General features: G+C 39.3%; 2 protein-coding genes across 5 annotated transcripts; both read left to right on the forward strand.

Moving 5' to 3' along the window:
* Positions 1–4,798: 4,798 nt before the first annotated feature.
* LOC138883816 (uncharacterized) lies at positions 4,799–5,614 on the forward strand. The gene is made up of 2 exons (XM_070164530.1): positions 4,799–5,040; positions 5,185–5,614. The coding sequence occupies exons 1-2, from the start codon at positions 4,799–4,801 to the stop codon at positions 5,612–5,614; spliced, it is 672 nt and encodes a 223-aa protein (XP_070020631.1).
* Positions 5,615–14,602: 8,988 nt separating this feature from the next.
* Positions 14,603–18,300, forward strand: LOC104246385 (uncharacterized). Of its 4 annotated transcripts, none has more exons than XM_070165096.1 (2): positions 14,603–16,180; positions 16,300–18,300. In XM_070165096.1, exon 2 carries the CDS (start codon positions 16,694–16,696, stop codon positions 17,705–17,707), a length of 1,014 nt encoding a protein of 337 aa, XP_070021197.1. In that variant the 5' UTR covers positions 14,603–16,180; positions 16,300–16,693; the 3' UTR covers positions 17,708–18,300. The 4 variants fall into 4 exon arrangements, with proteins under 4 accessions (XP_070021197.1, XP_070021198.1, XP_009800495.1 ...); XM_070165097.1 differs by having other exon boundaries at positions 14,603–16,145; XM_009802193.2 differs by having other exon boundaries at positions 14,603–15,780.
* The last annotated feature ends 4,035 nt before the right edge of the window (positions 18,301–22,335 follow it).

Consider the following 22,335-nt stretch of genomic DNA (forward strand, 5'->3'; position numbering starts at 1 on the left):
CAAAGGTTAGTTCGTGCACTCTGGCAACATCATCTTATTCCACGAGATCCAGGGGCCCTCCACCCACTCCTCCTCTTAGTCCTGTCAAAAACAAGAGCAAAGGGAAGATGGAAGATTTGAACATTGCCAGAAAAGAGAACTTAACTGAACGGGTAGAGGTCATCCATGGTCATGGTACTCAGGTTTCCAAAGAAAATACATCCCAACTCGAACAAAAGCTGCTGAAATTTCAAGAAGAACTTGATCAGGTTCGAAATCTGGCAAATCTATCATTTTCTCTCACCACTCCAGATATCAATTTCCCAAATGCTCAGAACCCTACACCTCCACAGAATATCCCAAAGCAACAAAACCATCCCGTTCCTCACCACCACTACAACACCTCCCATACCTCGAACAACACCCCGCTACTCATCTCAGAACCCCTGAACTCCACAAATGACCACTTCCACACCCACCATAGCACCCCCATCTATGTGGAGACTATACCACACTCCACCCAACCCATTTCAAGCACACTGAGTCTGATGATAAAGACCTGCTCATCAAGAACCTGGCTAAGGAACTTAAAAAATTGACTAGCCGAATCCAAGGCATTGAAGGAAGCAAGGGAATTGAGAGGCTAAACTATAAAGATCTTTGCAGACAGCCCGATGTCGAACTGCCCGAGGGGTACAAACCTCCAAAGTTCGAAATGCTTGATGGTATAGGTGATCCAAGGGTCTATTTGAGAACATGTTGTGACAAACTGGTTGGAGTAGGAAAAGGTGAGAGAATCCACATGAAGCTATTCATGAGGAGTTTGAAAGGAGATGTTTTGTCTTGGTACATCAGCCAAGATCCAAAGAAATGGTCAAACTGGGTAGGTATGGCATTCGACTTTATGGACAGGTTTAGGTTCAATACAGAGAACGTCGGATGTGTTCTACATTCAAAATCTAAAGAAGAAGCCTACAAAAACATTTCGCGAGTATGCCACTCGCTAGAGGTCCGAAACTGCTAAGGTCAGACCTACCTTAGAAGAGGAACAAATGAACAAATTCTTTGTCCGGGCTCAAGACCCGCAGTATTATGAAGGGTTGATGATAATTGAGAGCCACAAATTTTCTGACATTATCAAGTTGGGTGAAAGAATCGAAGAAGGCATCAAAAGTGGTATGGTTACAAACTTCGAAGCCTTGCAAGCTACAAATAAGGCCTTGTATTCCGGTGGTGTGTCAAAGAAAAGGGACGTAGGAGCCGTAATGGTTGCACAGATAACCAAATCTCCCATAAAATACCAAACATACCCAACTCCTCCACTCATATATCAGCCTACTCCAAACTATCAAACACCCTCACCCTCCTACCAAACTCCACCACCCCCTTATCAATCACTCCCACCCTCCACATATCAGCCTACTTCACCCAGATATTCCCAACCCGCTCATGTCTACCAAACCTATAATGCTCAACCATCCCACTGTCAGTCCCCTCCTACACGCCAAAACGTCCCTAGACCTTGACCAAAGTTCGATCGTAGACCTCGTAAACAATACACAACCGTTGCTGAACCTATTGACCAGTTGTACGAAAGACTTAAAGCTGCTGGTTATGTCACCCTTATTCCTGCTGTAACTCCTGAGAACCCTTCTCAGTGGGTTAACCCAAACAAATCCTATGCATACCACTCCAGCATAAAGGAACACACCATCGATGAATGTCGTTCCCTGAAGGACAAGATCCAGGCTTTGATTGACAACAATGTTATTGTGGCGAAGGAACCCGCTCTGAATGTCCGTAGTAATCCTCTGCCAGACCATAAGGGTGGAGGCATTCAAATGATTAAAATAGAGGATGATTGGGATCCCGAGGAATCAGTCCCAAAGAAGCCAATAGTTACCCTTAATTAATCATAGTCCAGATTTAGCAATCTGGGGACGCTGAGGTAAATATGTCTGTGCCACTTGAGTTTGAAGCAACATCATATGCAAAGACACCATCGCCAATTGAGGTCGAATTCGTGTCTCCAGCCAATGCACCTGCACCATTCAAAGTTGCGGTTTTACCACCCAAGGTACATGCTCCGTTCGGAGTGAAGATAGCCACGCCGATCCCAGTGGCGATGTAAACCATGATGCCATTCAATACAAAGGCAATACCCTGGGACTATACAGTCGAGGCAAGAAGGAAAGGCAAGGTTAGGTTCGAGGAAAATATTGCCGCACAGGGTATGACGAGAACTGGTAGGGTCTATACCCCGGAATACCTAGATGAGTCAATCAAGCAGGCCTCTAATCGGTCACCCATCATTGAGACAGGTCCAGACGATCTTTGGAGAAAGATACAGGCCAAAGAATACTCGGTCATCGACCAGTTGAACAAAACACCGGCGCAAATCTCCATCCTTGCGTTGCTACAAAATTTTGAAGCACACAAGAATGCTCTGCTGAGGGTGCTGAGTGAAGCATACGTGCCCAGAAACATCACTGGCGGAGAAATGGCTGATATGGTAGGGCAGGTATTGGAAATTCATAAAATTACTTTTCACGAGGATGAGCTGCCACCTGAAGGGTTGGGTCACAACAAAGCACTGCACATCACTATGCAATGCGAGGACTACTTTATCACCAGGATCTTGATTGATGAGGGTTCTAGTCTCAACGTTTGTCCACTGGTAACACTCAAGAAGTTGGGTAAAGGACTACATGAAATAAAGGACGGGGCTATCAATGTGAAAGCTTTCGACGATTCTCAGAGGTCCACTATTGGGGAAATTAGTCTGTGTTTACAAATATGGCCAACTTGGTTCGATGTCGATTTCCAAGTGATAGACGTGCCAGCATCTTACAATCTGCTGTTGGGACGGCCATGGATTCATACTGCCGGAGCCGTAGCATCAACACTACATCAGGTAGTAAAGTTCGAGTGGAACCACCAGGAAGTGATCATTCACGGCGATGGTAGCAACCCTATATATAGTCGCCAAACTATTCCATCAATTGAGAGGAGAAAGAAGCTAGGAGGAGAAACTTACCATCACATCGAACGGGTAAATGTTGTTGACAAAGAAAAATGGTGGGATAACAAGATCGAGAGTATATTGAATTGGAGTGGGTACGAACCTGTCAAGGGGCTTGGCAAGAACCTTCAAGGAATCACTAAGCCCATAAAACTAAAGAAACATAACACCACTTTCGGTATGGGATATGAGTATACCTAGGAAGAATTCAACAACTGGTCATCACCATGGCACGATCCTTACTACCCATTGGAGCAGCTGATACAACATCTGGTGCAGACCTTCCAACCAGCCGATATTATTTATGGGTTAGATGAAGAAGAAGCACTGGCAGCGATGAAAAATTTGTTCCTAGAAGATAATGATATGGATTGTTGTGTTGTTCTCGAGGAGGAGGGGGAGGAAGACCCTTCCATACACGCTGTAAGTAGAGAGGCATGCCTCAATAACTGGACCATCAGGACGACCAGAGCCCGACGAGCATCAATGTAGCAAGGCTAAAACAAGTACCATTTTATTTACTAAAATATTTTTATTTCTCGCATGTTTTCAATTCTTGCAATAAGATTTCCAATATTCAAAATGATTATGCAATTTATTAAAGTATTTGTCTTTTCTTACAAATCAACACTCATTATTATTTTTTCTCTCATTACTTTACTCACACAACATTACTATTACTTATCTTGATGAATCAATGAATGTGACATACAACGAGACAACGCAACAAACGGACATAGATTCAGAGGAAGATGACATGCCTGAAGAGATTGTTAAGGAAGTTGAGAATTTTGAGAACAGACCTAAGTCCAGCCTGGATGAAACAGAAGTTGCTAATCTAGGAGATGCGGAAAACGTCAAAGAAACACGAATCAGCGTCCACTTATCGCCGTCAGAAAAGAAGAAATACACAGAATTCCTAAAGAAGTATGAGGACATATTTTCCTGGTCATATGATAACATGACTGTTCTAAGTACATCTGTTGTGGCTCACAAACTACCAACCGATCCAACATGTCCTCCGGTAAAAGCAAAAGCTCAGAAAGTTCAAACCTGATATGGGTTTGAAAATCAAGGAAGAAGTCACTAAGCAGGTCAAAGCTAAGGTTCTCAGGGTAGTAGAATACCCGACATGGTTAGCCAACATTGTGACAGTACTGAGAGAAGGACGGGAAGGTCCGAGTCTGTGTCAACTATCGGGATCTCAACCGGGCCAGTTTGAAAGACAACTTCCCTTTGCCAAACATACATATTTTGATCGACAATTGCACCAAGTATGAGTTGCAGTCATTTGTAGATTGTTTCACTGGGTATCATCAGATCTGGATGGATGAATAAGATGATGAGAAAACGACTTTCATTACGCCGTGGGGAATGTACTGCTACAAGATGATGTCGTTCGGGTTAAAGAATGTAGGGACCACCTACATGAGGGCCATGACTACCATTTTCCATGATATGATACACAAGGAGATTGAGGTGTACATAGATGATGTTATCATCAAGTCCAAGAAGGCTACTGATCACATGGAAGATTTGAGAAAGTTTTTTAATAGATTGCGAAGGTACAACCTGAAACTGAATCCCACAAAGTGTGCATTTGGGGTTCCTGCCGGAAAACTACTTGGGTTTATTGTGAGCCGCCAAGGAATAGAACTGGATCCATCAAAGGTCAAAGCTATTCAAGAGTTTCCACCGCCAAAGAACAAGAAGGACGTGATGAGTTTCTTGGGAAGACTTAATTACATTAGGCGGTTCATAGCACAATCTACAGTTATCTGTGAGCCAATCTTTAAGATGTTGAAAAGGGACGCCGCTATCAAATGGACTGATGACTGCCAAAAGGCTTTCGACAGAATCAAGGAATACCTGTCAACGCCACCAGTCTTAGTCTCGCCTGAGCCAGGTAGACCCTTATTACTTTACCTTGCAGTATTGGATAAAGCGTTCGGTTATGTTATGGGGAAGCATGATGAAACGGGAAGGAAGGAGAAAGCTATCTATTACCTTAGTAAGAAGTTCACCCCGTACGAGGCCCAGTATTCCCTGCTAGATTGCACCTGTTATGCTTTGACTTGGGTAGCTCAGAAGCTAAGACATTACTTCTGCGCCTATACCACATATCTCATATCAATGATGGATCTTTTGAAGTATATCTTCTAGAAGTCCATGCCCACGGGCAGGCTAGCCAAGTGGCAAATCATGTTGAGTGAATTTGACATTGTCTACGTAACTCAGAAGGCAATCAAGGGGCAGGAACTAGCAGATCACCTTGCTGAAAATCCCGTGGATGGAGTATACGAATCCCTGAAAACGTATTTTCCTGACGAAGAGGTATCATTCATAGAAAAAGACATTGGAGAATCCTATGATGGTTGGAGAATGTTTTTCGATGGAGCAAAAAATTTCAAAGGAGTTAGAATAAGAGCAGTCCTAGTATCAGAAACCGGTCAACATCATCCGGTATTTGGAAAACTCAGGTTCCCGTGCACCAACAATATGGTCGAATACAAAGCTTGGATCCTAGGGCTCAAAATGGCCATTGACATGAACATTCAAGAGTTGCTAGTGATCGGAGATTCAGACCTACTTATACATCAGGTCCGAGAATAATGGGTAACCAAGAACTCCAAGATACTCCCGTTTATGCATCATGTACAGGAGTTGAGAAAGAGGTTCATAAGGACGGAGTTCCAACATGTTCCCAGAGTCCAGAATGAGTTCGCCAATGCATTGGCTACCCTATCATCCATGATACAACATCCAGACAAAACTTTCATTGATCCCATTCCAGTAAAGACCCATGATCAGCCAACTTATTGTGCCCATATTGAATAAGAAGCAGACGAAAAACCTTGGTTTCATGACATTAAAGAATATTTGGCAAAAGGCGAATATCCAGAATTTGCAAACCCCACTCAGAAATGCACACTTCGGAGATTGTCCAACAATTTCTTTCACAACGGAGAAATCCTGTATATGAGAACTCTCGATTTGGGACTATTAAGGTGTGTCGACTCAAAGGAAGCATCCAAGCTACTAGAGGAAATTCATCCCGGGACCTGCGGTCCACATATGAACGATTTTGTCTTAGCCAAGAAGATACTCCAGGCTGGTTACTTTTGGATGACTATGGAAATGGATTGTATCCAGTATGTCCAAAAATGCCACCACTGTCAGATACATGCAGACATGATGAAGGTACCTCCAAATAAGCTTAATGCAACAAGTTCACCTTGGTCGTTCGCCGCCTGGGGGATGGATGTTATTGGACCAATCGAGCTTGCCGCTTCCAATGGGCACAAATTTATCTTGGTAGCAATCGACTATTTCACCAAATGGGTCGAAGCAGCATCTTACAGAGCAGTGACTAAGAAAGTCATGGCAGACTTTGTAGCGACCGCATTGTTTGTTGATTCGGGACTCCAGAGTCAATCATTACTGATAATGGCTCCAACCTAAACAACGACTTGATGAAAGCTATATGTGAAACCTTCAAGATCTGACACAAGAATTCTACAGCCTACAGGCCTCAGATGAATGGAGCTGTAGAAACCGCCAACAATAATATCACGAAGATATTGAGGAAAATGATAGAGAAGCATAAATAGTGGCACGAGAAGTTATCATTCGCTTTATTGGGATATCGCACCACAGTCTGCACATCAACCGAGGCAACCCCCTATATTCTGGTTTATGGTACAAAGACAGTCATTCCCGCCAAGGTAGAAATTCCTTCCCTAAGGATCATACAGGAAGCTGAGCTTGACGATGCAGAGTGGGTGAAAAGTCATTATGAGCAATTAACACTTATAGACGGAAAGAGAATGAACGCAGTTTGCCATGGTCAACTCTATCAGAACAGAATGTCCAGAGCCTTCAACAAAAGAGTCAAGACGAGACATTTCACATCATGGCAGTTGGTGTTAAAGAAATTTTTTCCGCATCACGATGAAGCCAAATGGAAATTCTCTCCCAACTGGCAAGGCCCATACATGGTCCACCGGGTTCTGACAGGATGAGCCCTCATACTTGTAAAAATGGACGGAGAAGTCTGGCCAAAGCCAATCAACTCAGATGCAGTCAAGCGTTACTATGTGTGATCTTTATGCTTTCCTATATGATGTAATTTGAACTACGCCTGACCTGATTCTCATTTAAGAGGGGATACGTAGGCATACCTATGGGTTCGGTCACAATTCAATAAAATTTTCATTCCCCTCGCAATTGGAAACTGGGGCAGAATTTTGAGAAGGACCCTCAAAATTCCGAAGTAATTTTAGTCGGTCTTCGCAACCAATAGTTAGAAACCTCAACCCATTAAACTGGGGCAAAATTTTGAGGAGGACCCTTAAAATTCCGTAGCAAGAGAGGTTGTAATGTTCTGAACCACGTCACAGTCGTCGGTTCATCTAAATGTTATTCGTAATTACATACTTATGTCATATTTTACGAAATCATGCATGTTTATTACTGAAATTGCTTTGTTTAACAACGCTACCCCAATGATACTTACAGTATCACCAGATCAAAGCCGAACAAGCCAAGCAAAGCTAGCGGGGATACGAACTAACCTTCCCCCCTACAAAACTCACGATTTTTTCTTTGGATGCAGGCACTTGGATTACGAAAGCATCAGACATACTATACATTCACAAGACAAACATTGTTTAGGAATACACCTCTCAGAACTATCGCACTTACCAACATTTGCTATCCACGCACACCAGTGACATTCCGTGTGTCACAATGTCCCCAACAGTCACAATACTGCAATCTGCTATCAACTAAGAAAACTCTATTACCATTTACCATTTGTTTCTTGCATAAGGCTACCATTCTGCCTGCCGAGACTAAACACTGTCTCTATCTGCATTTTTTGCATCGCATAAGGCTACCATTATGCCTTCCGAGACTAAATGTTATCTCCATCTGCATTTTTGCATTGCATAAGGCTACCATTCTGCCCTCCAAGGTTAAGCTTTACCTCCCCCTATATTTGCATGGCTGAAAGATCGATACCCCTACATTTGCATGGCTGAAAGATCACCACCATTACATTTGCATGGCTGAAAGATCGCCATCCCTACATTTACATGGCTGGAAGATCGCCATCTTATCTATATTCACATGGCTAAAAGATCTCCACCTTATCTACACTTGCATGGCTAAAAGATCGCTACCTTATCTACACTTCCATGGCTGAAAGATCGCCACCTTATCTACATTTTCATGGCTGAAAGATAGGCGCCTTATCTACATTTGCATGGCTGGAAAATCACCACCTACTACATTGCATGGCTGAAAGATCGCCAAATACTGCATTTTATGTGCTGAAAGATCGCCACCTACTACATCTCATGGGCTGAAAGATTGCCAAATTATCCAAAGGCGTCATTGTTCGGAGGTACCATTTTCATATACGAGAATACCATGTTATGGACTGAGGACCACCCTTTTAATCTTTTGCATATCATTATTCAAAGGCATCATGGTTCGGAGGCATCATCCTCATAGCCCGAGAGCATCATTTCATGACCTGCGAATCCTTTATTACACGCTTCATGGCCCAGGACATCATGGGCTAAGGACGTCATTCTAACCATCCAAAGACAATCCTCATGGTCTGACAGGAAACTACATCATGTTTAAATTTATGCACAATATATGCTTGTATTGCTTATTCGCAGGTAAACCAGCAAGCAACGACCATCTTGGTAAGAGCGATCCCGCTCCAGTTCACGCAGCCATATCAGACCTTCACCATTCTCCCCGCCCTGGATATTGCGTCCGCTCGCGAAAGTCTCCACGGCCTAAACCTCTTCGAACCGTTCCGCTTGGTCAAAATTGCCCATCATATCTTTACCCGACAACTCTTTCAACATTCCCGGGTAAAGAAGGGCAGCTATTGATACCTAATTTTGTCCTATATATTTTTAATATACAAAATACTTTTAAAATAGCATATATATATATATATATATATATATATATATATATATATATGTATGTATAAGTATGTTCAAATGTTTTATTATTTTTTCTTAATTTTTAAAGATTTTTAAATCAATTTATTGCCCATTTTATCCAGAAAAACCTAATAATTATTCCCAAAATTATCATTTTGGTGATTCACTTATTGGATTCTAATATTTATGCTAAAATAGAGGTAATATAATTTTTGCATATTTTTACAAAGTCATTTAGTATTTTTAAAGTTAAATTGTATATAAGCACAACATTAGCCTCTTTTAAGATTAATTATGTTTATATTCATAAAAATTAAGTCCAGTATTTTTAATTTGATAATTATGTACTATTAATCATTTTAGTACCTTTAATTTATTTCCAGAAATTATTTTACTATTTTTTATAAATCAAATAGGGAAAAGTGGCTATTTAAATGTTAGCTCCATTTTATTTCAATTTTAGCCTGATTTTGAACCCCAATTAAACCTAATCTGAGGCCCAATTACCCTGACCCAATCCTCTTTTAATCCGACCCAAACTCGTCTTCATAACCCACCCACTCGCCCGTTTTAATCCAGGCCGTTAATCATTCAGATCAACGACCAACAACAATCCTTACCTTTTTTAATTCAAATGACCCCTAACCTTAATCCCATTTCACACACTTCGCCGCCTCTAAATCCCTTTCTCTCTCAATCCTCTATCAAACCCTCTCAAACCATAGCCGTCGCCCTCAACTACAACCCTAAAACCTCCCGAATCCATGGCTTTCAAGGTCATCGGAGACCTGTATCCACCTCTCATGGCTTCTACGTGTTCGATTATTATGGTTTCAAGGTTAGATCTTGAAGGAGCTTGGTCCAGACCTTGGTAGATTTCAGTTTACGGCTGTTCTCCGATCATCTCTGACCTTTCTCAGGCCAGCCATGGCTATTCGAGTCTGACTCTTGACTCTACTGCTTAGATCGATAGTTTTCAAAGCCTTTCTCACCGCTTGGGGTTCTTCTGAAACCCTAACATGTAAGGTTCTCTCAATTTCTCTTAGATCTATTTCGATCTATGTCTGCTCTGAACTTCTAAGCATTTTTCTCGAAGTTTCTTTAAAAACTCCGCTTTAAAAACTCCTTATCTTTCTAATTAATGTTCTGTTAAGTTATTTCGAAACCTTTCTTTGATTTTCGATATGTTTTGCTGTGTTGGCTAGTATTATCCTTCTGCTTGAGTTTGCATGTTAAAAAAAACTAATTTCTTTTAACTGTTTATTAAATGAATGTTTGTTTGCCTGAGTTTTGTCTGATCTGTCTATTTATCCCCTTTTTAAAACCCTTATATTGTTGAAAATCTTATGGTTTTGGGGTCCAAGACTATTTATTTAAGTGCAGAAGTTCTTTTCGAAATTTCTTGTTCCCTTTGTGTGATTCTTCTGATTCTTGGGTTCTATCTTCTCTTTAACTCAATTATGTTGAAAGCCCTAATTTTTAGGGGATTCTTTGTTAAGTTTTGTGTATCAACATGACTAGCCAGTTCTCGTTTTTGAGTTTCTGTGATTCTTCGTGACTATCTTGCCTTGATTTGTTTCTACTCAGTTTCTTAGCCTAAAGACTTACACTGACTCTACGTGCTTGTGTTCATCTTGATTGTTCGAAACTTGCCTCTTTCTCATCAAATCAGTATTATTTGAATCTCATGTTTGCTAGGTTTGTATGTCGACTCTTGACCATCTGTGTCTTACTTTATTTATATGCAAAATATTGACACATGACTTTCTCTTTGATTGATTCTAATTCCTCGTTTCTTGGTCTAGTTTGAACACTTTCCTTTAGACTTTCGATCCCTACTTTCTACTCAATCTGATTGATTCCCTTAGCTTGGCTGTTGGATTCTTACTGTCTATTTTCCTAATTAGAGTTTTTCTGAACCTAGCTCTAATAGTTTACTCTATGCCTAATATGTTCGAATTATTTCCTTGTCTATACATTGATTTCTTTCCTTATTTGTTACCTGTTTTTACTGTTTGAACTGATTCTCTTAAATTAAGGGAGTACTTATACTAATTTTGGTTCTGATTTCTATAATTACTATACAATTGTAATTCTTACCTTATTTTACATGGTTTCGAACTACTATATATACATACTCTCTCATTAACACAAACAAGAATACTTTAGTTCTGAACTCACGCTTATAATAAAAACACTCTCTCTTGCTTTGTTAATGGTACTGTGGCTTGTTTAGCTGGCCGAAAGCCAAAGCTATATTTCGAAGTCCTGCTACTTTTCTTTACTGCACTTTTCTTCTTTGACTGGTATGTTCTAATTAAGTTTTCAGCATCAACCACAATATGGTTACTTAATGATCCTTGCATTCTTGTCTGCCTACTGCTTATATTTAATTCAGTACCTTTATTTTGCATGTTGTAACTTCTTTCTCCTGTTCTGAATTAATGTATTATCAATCCTAAATCACTGCCCCAGTATGTTTAATACTTATGGTTTGTTTGGGGCATGACAACATTGAACATTGCTGAGCATGACCCAAACTTGATCCCCCTAGGATCATAACCTCTATGTTTCCCTTTTATGTTGTATGTTCTGGTTGACTTTGCAAGCATGACAACACTCCCTATTGATGTGCATGCTTAGAATCGACCCATGCCTAAGTACATAGTCTCCTTGCAATGGATTCCTAAACCCCTGCCCCCTTTGTGTGAAATTATCGACTTATTTGAAGTGTTAATGGCTATTTCCCAACACCTCTTTCCCCCTTCTTCACTTCCTTAGTTCTTAAAGATCTGTTTCTGCACTTGCACTCTCCTCTTAGACTTAAGTTCTTCCCCCCTCATGTGAGCCTTGTTTTGGGACCCATGAGCTCCCTCTGAACTTGGACACATAAGGGCTGGCATTTCCACTGCACTTGTCCCTATTCTGGTTATGAAACTTAGGTGTGAGCACTGTCCGGGGTCCTATTGAAGCCCTTAGGGAACTCTGACACACTCAAGGCTGAGAAAGGCTTTGGATCAATGGTATTTTGAGTTGGTTCATCTCATAACTCAGTGAGGAAGTCAAGAATCAGGCTTCCTCTGGTTGTAATTCTTTTCGTTGCATTTTCTAATGTATTTAGTATTCCTGGTTTGTAATAAGTTGTAACAAACATTTGGGGCTGGCTAGTGAAAAGGGTTGGGTAACTATGCATGCAAGGGTAGAAAATATGCCTATAGGACTACTTTAAATTATGTATATTCAACTGCATTTAAAAAATATACCTATAGGACTACTTTAAATTCTGCATATTCAACTGCATTTAGAAAATATGCCTATATGGTATTTTAGTTCTGCAAACTGCATTTAAAAATCATGCCTATAAGGTATTTTAATTCTGCAAACTGCATTTAGAAACCATGTCCATAAGACTTCTTGTTCAACTTCACATCTAGATAACCTGCCTATAAGATTTCATTCTAAAGTTCTGCATGTTTGTCACCGTTAGATATCTTGTTTTAGGGCCCAAATAGGTATAACCCAGTAACGTGTTAAGATCAGTAACATGTAGAAATCATGCATGTAGGGATTCTTAAATAAGTCTGATCCGCTTCATTTACATTCAATGTTAGATACCATGTTCATAGGGATTAAATTCAATAATAGTGGATACCATCACTTGCAGAATCTGTAACCAGTCTGTTTAATTTTGTCCATTCTGAATCTCCTTTTAATAGTCTAATTCCCTTAAGGAAGCATGCCTATAAGATTTCAAACAATTCATTTTGAGTTATTACTTTTTCGCCACATTCTGAATCAATTAGATATCAAGCCTATAGGATCCCATCTATACACTTAGGCAAGTCTTAGAGTAATAACTGTAAGCTGGATCCGCTTTTGCTAATCGCTATAATCAGTAGGCAGGCCTGATTCGGACTTTTTACCTGAGTTATGTAATAAACTAATCTGCATCAATAATTAACTTCCCCCGTCTTTATGTGCTTTAATCAGACCCAAAAAGTATGTGCAAGTCATGCTAGTTATGTGCTTTTGTTTGAGGATGTATACTTGAGCCTTATGTGTTATGTGCTTCCCCTTTAACGTGCAGTCTTCTATATGTTTGTATGCCGCCTTAGATTTTTACCTTTGAAACCTCAAGTCAACCTAATATCCCTTCCTTTTAGAATTAGTTGTCTTAAGTGCCTCCGAGACTAATAGGAATGAGACGGGTAATACCCAAACCATCTCATAATGGGGCAAGAGTTATATAAAATTGATATGCATAAGTGAGTTTAATAAAATATTTAATAGTTTCAAATGGTTTATTTATCATCATAAGAAACGTTGTTCTTATTAACCATCACTACATTTATTAATCACAATTTCTGGGCAACTAGACAAATCATCATATCATCATCATACTATATTATAAGTATGAAGTACCAAGTTAAAAGTTGAATTACTTTAATACCCATCAAATGTTGAATGACCTTGTTACCCTTTAAACACAATTTAATCTTATATACAAAATAGTAATTTACCCCTTTGAACACCAGAAAATTAAATTCATAGTTGCTAATGAAATTTTTGAAGGGATTCGAAAGGCCAAGGGTCTCGTGAACATAAATCTAGGCCAAGACGTCGTCTATACCTCTTATGTGACTATTTAAATTGGAATCTACCCATTAAACTCATGTAGGATTAGATTGACGATACTTGGAGTTCTACTGAAGACATAAGCATCCGGTGCCGACTCGAAGTAATAAAATTCCTTGACTTCCACTTAGCTTTTTACTTTTTTACTTGAAGCGATCAGATTGTTAAAAAAAAAAAAAAAAAAAAAAAAGGGATGAGCATGGAAGATCATGATTATGGTGACAAGGAAGAAAATAAAGTTTGGAGTGGTGAAAGCTACATCTCTAAGCACACTAACCTGTTTGATTAAAAAGAGTAGCAAATAAATATAATCTGGTGTTATTTCATGTAACCACAAGAGTTGGAAATAACAGATAAGTTTGTTATCTGTAATTTCTGGTACGTTTTTCAAGACTTAGCTAAGTAAATTTCATTATAGTGTATTCTTTTCATGAGTTTTGTCTATTTGTTTTTCTTGATTAATTTGCCCTCCTTTAATATTTTGTCTTTTTGGTACTATTCATGGATTTAACTTAAAGTTTGATTCTGCTTGGGACAAGCCCCTATATTTGTTATTTCTTAGTGTTGATGTTACTAATTACAATAATAATGCTATTAATTAACAATAACTTCTTAAACAATTGAGGTAAGGAAGTGGCAAATACTTAGTCGCTCATATATATATATTCTTTTATAATTAAGAGAATGCATTAACTGCATGCGTCTTTAGTTTATTTGATTCATGGACTAATTCCAATTAACTTCTTTAAATCTTTTATATGGAGTATCTCTCATCATTTTGAATTTGATAAAGAACAAATGAGGCTTACTCAATTGGTAAAAGTATCTCCACCTACGACCGTTAGGTCCTAGGTTTGAGTCACGCTAGAGGAGAAGTATGAAAATACTATAGATTCTCCTAAATTGGGAGGGATTTAAAAGTTTAAAAAAAGAAAAGAAAGATTAAAGAACATATAGAAAATGCAAGAAAATTAGGAAGACCAAGTGACCAACAACCGATATAAATTGAAAGTTCATTCCCTTGACCTTTTCCTTGTTGTGCTTCGAAGTAATAGAAGTCCCGTAACTATAAGCTGGAGGGTTTTGTCTATAGATAATTGCATAGTGATCACTATTAAGGTTTTTAACTTTTTCTTTCTTATTTATTATTTCATCGTTTTCCTTGTTTGAGAGCATTATGTGATACTCAGCACCAAATCACTTGCAATTTGTAACATTAATCAGTAATTAAAGAGTTACTTTAGTAGTTTCTAACTCTCCAAACCATGTGATTGTCTCTAAAGGGAGTATTGTTACGAATCAGCTTCAGCCCAATGTCACACAAGTAGCTATTGAGATGACAAGAGATATTGGGCCGAGAACAAACAATAGGCCCAAGTTAATTTGGTATTCAGGATGAGTAGCAGATGTAGGCTTAAGATGGTTATCTTAAAAGGGGTAGTGGATCTGAGTTGGGGTTAGGGGAATTGTTGAAGAAAAGTGTGTTACTCTCTTCTCCTTTCTAAGTCTAAGCTTCTCCTCTTTTCTTCTACTATATATGTGTATCTTCTCTTATATTCTTAGTTTCGCTATTTTCACCATATTCTTAGTTTCGCTATTTTCACCATTAGCTTGCAGTTTAAGTGTTGGTTCGGCTACTAGAAATTGTAATAGACATTAGTTCTTATCAATATACTTTGAGATTGTAGCATTTGTTACATTGGTGCTTTCATACTTCAATGGCAGCGGTGGTAATAGATCGATTTAATGGCACTAGCAACGCCGAGAGCAGGCTCTTCCTTCCTTTGATGGCTACCTCTTCCTTCCTTCTACTTTGATGGTGACACTCTTACTTGGTTTGATTGGTTGTTTCGAAACGAGCAATTTTTTGATTGGAATCATTTTAAGGATAAACTGAAGCTGCGTTTTCGGACACGGGCCTTCACAAATTTAGTAAGTACAGTAGAAACTTCACAGGCTTATGTTGACTACGTGAGTCATGCTACATTGGTTCCACCAACGATCTCTGTGTCTCCGATTGCAGCTTTGAGCTATGTCACAAACTCATATGACTTGGATTCTACTTTCAAACGTGGAAACTCAGAGGTGGCCAACGTGTTCGATAAAATGTCCAAAAGAGCAGACGGGTGTGATTCTGTTGAATCGGTATCATCAGTTCCAGCTCTTGAAATTCAGGTTGGTTCAAACTCTATCGAAATTGATCCCATAGAGTATATTGATAGTGTCACTACAACTTTAGCAAACAGTGAAGGCGAAATGCCTGACCAACTTTCACAAGGAATTAGCACTATTTTGTGGAACCCATTTGCAGACAATGTTTCGTTTCCAATTCCTTTTGATGAATCATCCTTGCTTCTATCCAGTGTTGAACTACTAAATGCACATGTCTTGTTCCCTGAGATTGAATCTGCTTTAGAAGATAATACCTTAAGCCATGTGAACCTGGTTTTTTGCTAGAAGTCCTAAGTGAGATACCACTGAACAACTCAGTCAATTTGCCACTATGCTTCTGGATTCTTTTCCTAGCCTGGTCACATGTGGTAACTTCCCTATTTGTCAAATACTCGCTTTGCCTGTAAGTGTCAATTTGGATGATGGTCATATGCTTGATTCTTCTTATTGTTTTCATGTGAGGGCTTGCACGTATATCTACTATGTGCCTGAATCAATAATAGGGACTATCCTATTTTGTAGGTATGTAGACAATTCGTTTGACACAGGGCAAGATTTTCAGTTTGATTCATGTGCGTTTTTATCCGTTGAATCTGAAGTTTTAACTCCAAATGAGGATTTTTCGAAGACAAAAGTTGTTACTTGTAACATGGACAATTGGGAAGACCGACAAACTGAAGGAAGTTTTCTCCTCTTAGGCTGTCACTGTGAATGAACGCTGAAGGTAGATTTTAAAAATATATTGTGGTTCCACCATGAAACTGGGCAGGAGCGCAATCTTTTTGGATTCTTGTTTGAATCAAGAGTGCATATTAGTGAGGAGAAACTACATAGAGCGCTCCAAGAAATTGTTGAAAGTTACTCAAAGCAGTCACCAACTATTTGGGTCGATAAAGCCGCCAGACTCTTGTTTGCTATGTTTGATCTAGCAAGGTCTACTTTGCCGTATATTATCTTTGATCCTGGTGGGTTTAATACTTCCCTTTGTGCGGAGATCCAGCAACTACTCTTTAGACTAGTGAAATACTTTACTGCAGAAAATTATGACATCACACAACAGTACATGAAGATGCAGCCCGCAACAAATGTACTTGCTGACATATTACAGGAGTGGAAAGCATTAAACTTGAGGAGTGGATACAAGGTAAAGCATCAAGCAGTGCAAGGAGTTGGTTATACATTTTCTGGTGGCAGTGAAAATTGTGTGGTTGCTGGGCATGTTATAACTGAACTCAACTTGGTAATGTTGAAAATCTTGACTGCAGGTGTGATGGGATTAAGTGGAGAGCGAGACTCTAAAATTGTTTATCAGTACTTCATGGATAATTCTCGTGTCGACGGGTTTGAGCATGCTAAATGGTGTTGCCTGTATTATATTTCAAGTGATTTCAAAATAACTTTTGCTCCTAGCAGCATTCTTGATGGATTACTCGGCTACCAATTATTCGACATTATTTCCTACATTGTGGCCTATCATGTGAATATTGCTTTTGATAGAGAAGAAAATGACTCAACTGTGACCACGAAGAATTTCATTTGGGACCCATTTCCAGTAGCTCAAGCTAACACAATTGATCTTTCCCTTCAATCAAGAATTTATACTAAAGAAGAATGGATAGAATGGGGCATTGCTGATACTATTACCATTTTGATAAGCTATTTGAGGATGTTTGCTTATGCATGTATTACATTGACTGAGAATTCGTGCTTATCATCTTCTTATAATCCGTTACTGTTAAATACATGGACTGATTGGGAAGTTATTGAATGCTCGAAATTGTTAATTTCGAGTACCACAAAAAGGCAGTTTCTCTTTAACCGAGTTCAGGCTTTTGTGGAGGTTCGCTACTGGAATGTTTGCATTGGTTCGCTCATTTACCTTATTGCTAATTGCTTCCAAAAGATGGCAAGCAAGTCCAGGTCGCTGTGAATGGCAGATTCTGATGGCATTCAAGTTTATAAATTTGTTATTGTCTACTAAGAGCTGCAATGACCAAGGTGATTGGTCCATAACTGCACTAGATCACATATTCTCCTCAAGTCATAAAACATGCCTTCGTATTGAGCTATTTGATTGGGAGGTAGCAAGTATCATTGTTCTTGACTCGAACCTTGAGGACAAAGTCTTTCTTGAGGATGTGAGTATTGTTATGAATCAGCCTCAGCCCAATGTCACACAAGTATCTATTGGGCTGCCACGAGCTATTGGGCCGAGAACAAACAATAGACCCAGGTTAATTTGGGATCCAGGATGAGTAGTAGATTGTAGGCTTAAGACGGTTATGTTAAAAAGGGTAGTGGATCTGAGTTGGGTGTTATGCGAATTGTTGAAGAAGAGTCTGTTCCTCTCTTCTCCTTTCTAAGTCTAAGCTTCTCATCTCTCTTCTTCTACTATCTGTGTATCTTCTCTTATATTCTTAGTTTCAGTATTTTCACTATTAGCCTGCAGTTTGAGTGTTGGTTCGGCTACTAGGAATTGTAATCGATCGTTAGTTCTTATCAATATACTTTGAGATTTTAGCATTTGTTACCGCCAATATAATTTTTCAATGATCTTACTAATGAAAAATATTGGCTTCGAATTTTTCAAATATTAAATAAAAATAAATATTGAAAATTTAAGATTTTACCTTAATGTTGGGGTGGAGTATTAAGTGATTTATCTCTCAAATAAGCTTTTAACTTAAAATGAGGAAAAGAGATGCCCGTCGCGGCCTGTTTGTAGACACATGTCCCATATCTCTCAGACATCGCCAAGCGATGGCTTGGTTCTGAGCTAGGACTACCCTGGCTCCCTTCTTGGATGTGTCATTCGAGGGTCTAAACCAACTGTCGCATGTTGATGGTAGGTAAAATTCCGTATTTTAGCCGTAGTATTGCACTCTAATTACTGCATTTTACTTGTGTTCGAGCTTAAATGATAGTGAATTATACTTATTACGTGTTTTATACCTTGTAGGAACTGATTCCGAGCTATCTAGGTAAATTGGAGAGAAATCAACAAATTGAAGCTTTGAAGTATGGGTAAAAGCCCAAGAAATTAAGTGGGGATCACGTTCGGAGTCGAGGACCAAGTCGGATATCAAAAAGTGAACTAACGAAATTACTATGAGAAAAAGCCACTACCGCGCCGCATATGGGGCGAGGCGCGGCGCGACAATGCAAAAGTGGTCTGACAAGTGAGTTGCAATCTCTCTGGATTTCCTCATTAGCGCGTCACGGCTATGCAAAATCATCAGAGTGATTTCCAAGTTCGGCTAGGAAAGAGTAGTTTCGTCCAGGCTATAGTTTTTACACGGTATAAATACACCAAAAACACGATTTTGAAGGGACTTTTGACCTACAGAAGATTGGAGAACCAACCAAAGCAAGAAGACTCTAGAATTCATCAATATTTTGACCTGGAATCGGTGCAATATAGGAGTTTGTATCGAATCATTAGAATTGATGTTTTTTTTGTTTCTGAATCTTATTGAGATGTCATACACCATTGTTATGGAGTAATTTCTATTGGGGTGTTGACGGATACGGTGTTTTGATAACTTAATTAGGGATTCGATTCTTGATAATTGATAGAATTAATTGGTGGAACGTTATATTTTCTTGTGGAGTTATTTATTATTTTGCTTAATCAAAAGAGTTGTTTGATATTAAATTTCTTTACATCTTATGCTCTAGTTTAAATTTGTGATTCAAATAGGTAATCGGAAGAGCCTCTTGAATTGTTAATCGAACTAGAAAATAGAAAAATATTCGTGAGAATTCGCCCTTTAGATCATAACCATCATTTTATTGTTGTGATTGTTTACCATGCTTTAATTGGATTAATTACTTAAATTAACGTTTAATCGAAAGAGGAACATTAACTTCAAGTGTAATCTGACTATCGGTTGAATCCGTGAGAATCAACCGTATTATAGAGTGAATTAACTCAAGAATTGGATTCCAAGTGAGTTATCTTGCACCTATCTAGTCAAATACCCTTATTTCTCTCCTAGATATTTTTTCGTTGCTCATCTACTGTCTTTTATGATCAACTGTTAAGTGCTTAATTTTTAGTAGTTAATAGTAGTAATAGTTAGCACATCAAGTGTTAATTTTTCTGGATAGTAATCAGCTGAAAATTATTCGAATACTGTTTAAATCCAATCCCTATGAAGACGATAATTAATCTATACTATTTTTGACTAGCGAGCAATAATTTTGTTTTGTGTTTTGCGTTCGTCAAATTTTGGCATCATTGCTGGGGATTGGCGATTAATATTGTTTGAATTTATTTTCGGTGCTAATTCAGGAACAATTTTATTCTATTTTCTTTTTTTACGATCTTCTCATCTATGTGCAGGCAACAGGTTAAGTTCAGCGGTGTATGACTCGATCCTCTTCTAAGGAATTGGTGCCATACGATCTTGATTTAGACAAGCACTTGCGGCAGTTGAGAAGGGAGAAAGGATCGAGTGGATTGTTGCTGGGTCAAACTTCGACTCAAAATATAATGTTGAACAACGAAGAGGATGTGAACCTAGCTGCGAGAGAGGCAGCTCAACAATAGGAAGCACAGTTAGCAGCTGAAGCAGCCCGTAGAATTGCAGATGAAACAGTTGGTGGGGATCAAAGGTTCAATCCTAACCGAAACATGATCGAAGATGAATTCGAAAATGCATCCCCTAGGCCTGGAAGGTCTCTAGGAGATTACGCCACACCAGTGTACAATCAACAACAATCTAGTGTGAGGCTCCCACCCATTGATGCCAACAATTTTGAACTCAAATAGGGAGTCATCCGGACCATTTAGAACAATTGCATATTCAGAGGCAAACCCAATGAAGATCCCAACAACCATCTGATGGACTTCGACAAAATTATGAGCACATTCTGCTACAATGGAGCATCACATGATGCTATCTACCTCAAAGCATTCCCTTTCTCACATAAGGATGATGCAAAGTAGTGGTTGAGAATTCTACCCACAGGGTCAATCCGTACGTGGGAGGAAATGAATACCAAGTTTTTTAGAAAAATATTTCTCTGCTGCTAAAATTGGACGGATGATGAAAGAGATTCACAATTTCAGCCAAGGTGAAGGGGAGACAGTTTTCGTGGCATGAGAAATATTTAAGGAGCTATTGCGAAGGTTCCCTCATAACGGAATGGATCAATGGATGCAACTCTAGAACTTCTAGGACGGGTTAAACCCGTCATCAAGGAGATTGTTGAATAGTGCGATTGCAGGCCCTCTGATGAAGAAAACTCCTAAAGAGATTGTCACACTTCTGAATGAACTATCTGAAGACACAGAACAATGGTCCACTGACCAATGGGATCGAAGAAGATCAACGGGGGTGCACCAAGTAGAATCGTCGGTAGCAATGCAAGCCCAAATTGCAGCTATGGCTAAGGACATCAAGCAACTAACGATAGCTCAGGTGCAAAATCAACCATAGGTGGGATGTGACATCTATGGATTGGGACACCCTACACATGAGTGTTAAGCTACAATTGAGGAAGTCAACGATGTGGGGAGCTTTAATGGAGGAAACTACCCCGGTGGGAACAACTATTATTCTATGGGTCAAAGACATCCAGGTTTTTCATGGAGTTCACCTAGTGGGAGAATGAATTCATAGAAGAAAAATAATCCTAGACCTAGGGTGAAGGACCACCAGGTTTTCAGAACCAGCAGAGACAACAATACCAGCCACAACAGCCAAGTCAGTCTAGTATGGAAGATCTCATAAAGACATTTATCAACAAAACAGATAAAATTTTTTAGACTCAGGGCATGACTATCCGGAATTTAGAAAGACAAATGAGACAAATTGCAAATCTGTTATCTGAGGGGCTCCTGGGACTCTTCCTTCTGACACTGAAAAAACCCAAATGACACAATCAAAGTTGTATCTCTAAGAAGTGGCAAAACATTGGCTGACCAGTGGTGAAAGCTAGAACCGAGGAGGTGAACAAGCAGATTGAGACACCAGTAGAGAAAAAGAGTGAAGAGTAAAAAGGCCAGAGTAGTGGGGTACAAAAGGAGATTGAAGAAAGTATACATACACCAGCTCTACCATTCCCTCAAAAGATGAAGCATGAGAAACTTGACAAATGTTTTGGGCGATTCTTGGAGATGCTCAAGCAACTTTATGTGAACATTCCCTTCACATATGTACTCACTCAGATGCCTGCTTATGCAAAGTTCTTGAAGGAAATCTCATCTAGCAAGAGAAAATTAGAGGAAACAACAGTGTTCAAGCTAAATGCCCACTGCAATTCCATATTGCAAAACGAAATTCCTCAAAAGTGTGGGGACCCAGGAAGCTTCACCATACCATGCTCATTGGGGAGTGAAAATTCGACAAGGCCCTCTGTGATTGTGGTGCGTCTATAAATCTAATACCTTTGTCTGTATTCAGGAACTGGAAGGTGAGCTTGGAGTGATCAAATCAATACCAGTATCCCTACAACTGGCTGACCAAACCACCATTCTACCTGAGGGAATTATTGAGGATATTCTAGTGCGGGTGGACAAATTTGTGTCCCCGTAGACTTTATTCTGGTGGA

Source organism: Nicotiana sylvestris, chromosome 12, assembly GCF_000393655.2.
Source record: "Nicotiana sylvestris chromosome 12, ASM39365v2, whole genome shotgun sequence".
In the NCBI taxonomy this organism is placed as follows: domain Eukaryota; kingdom Viridiplantae; phylum Streptophyta; class Magnoliopsida; order Solanales; family Solanaceae; genus Nicotiana; species Nicotiana sylvestris.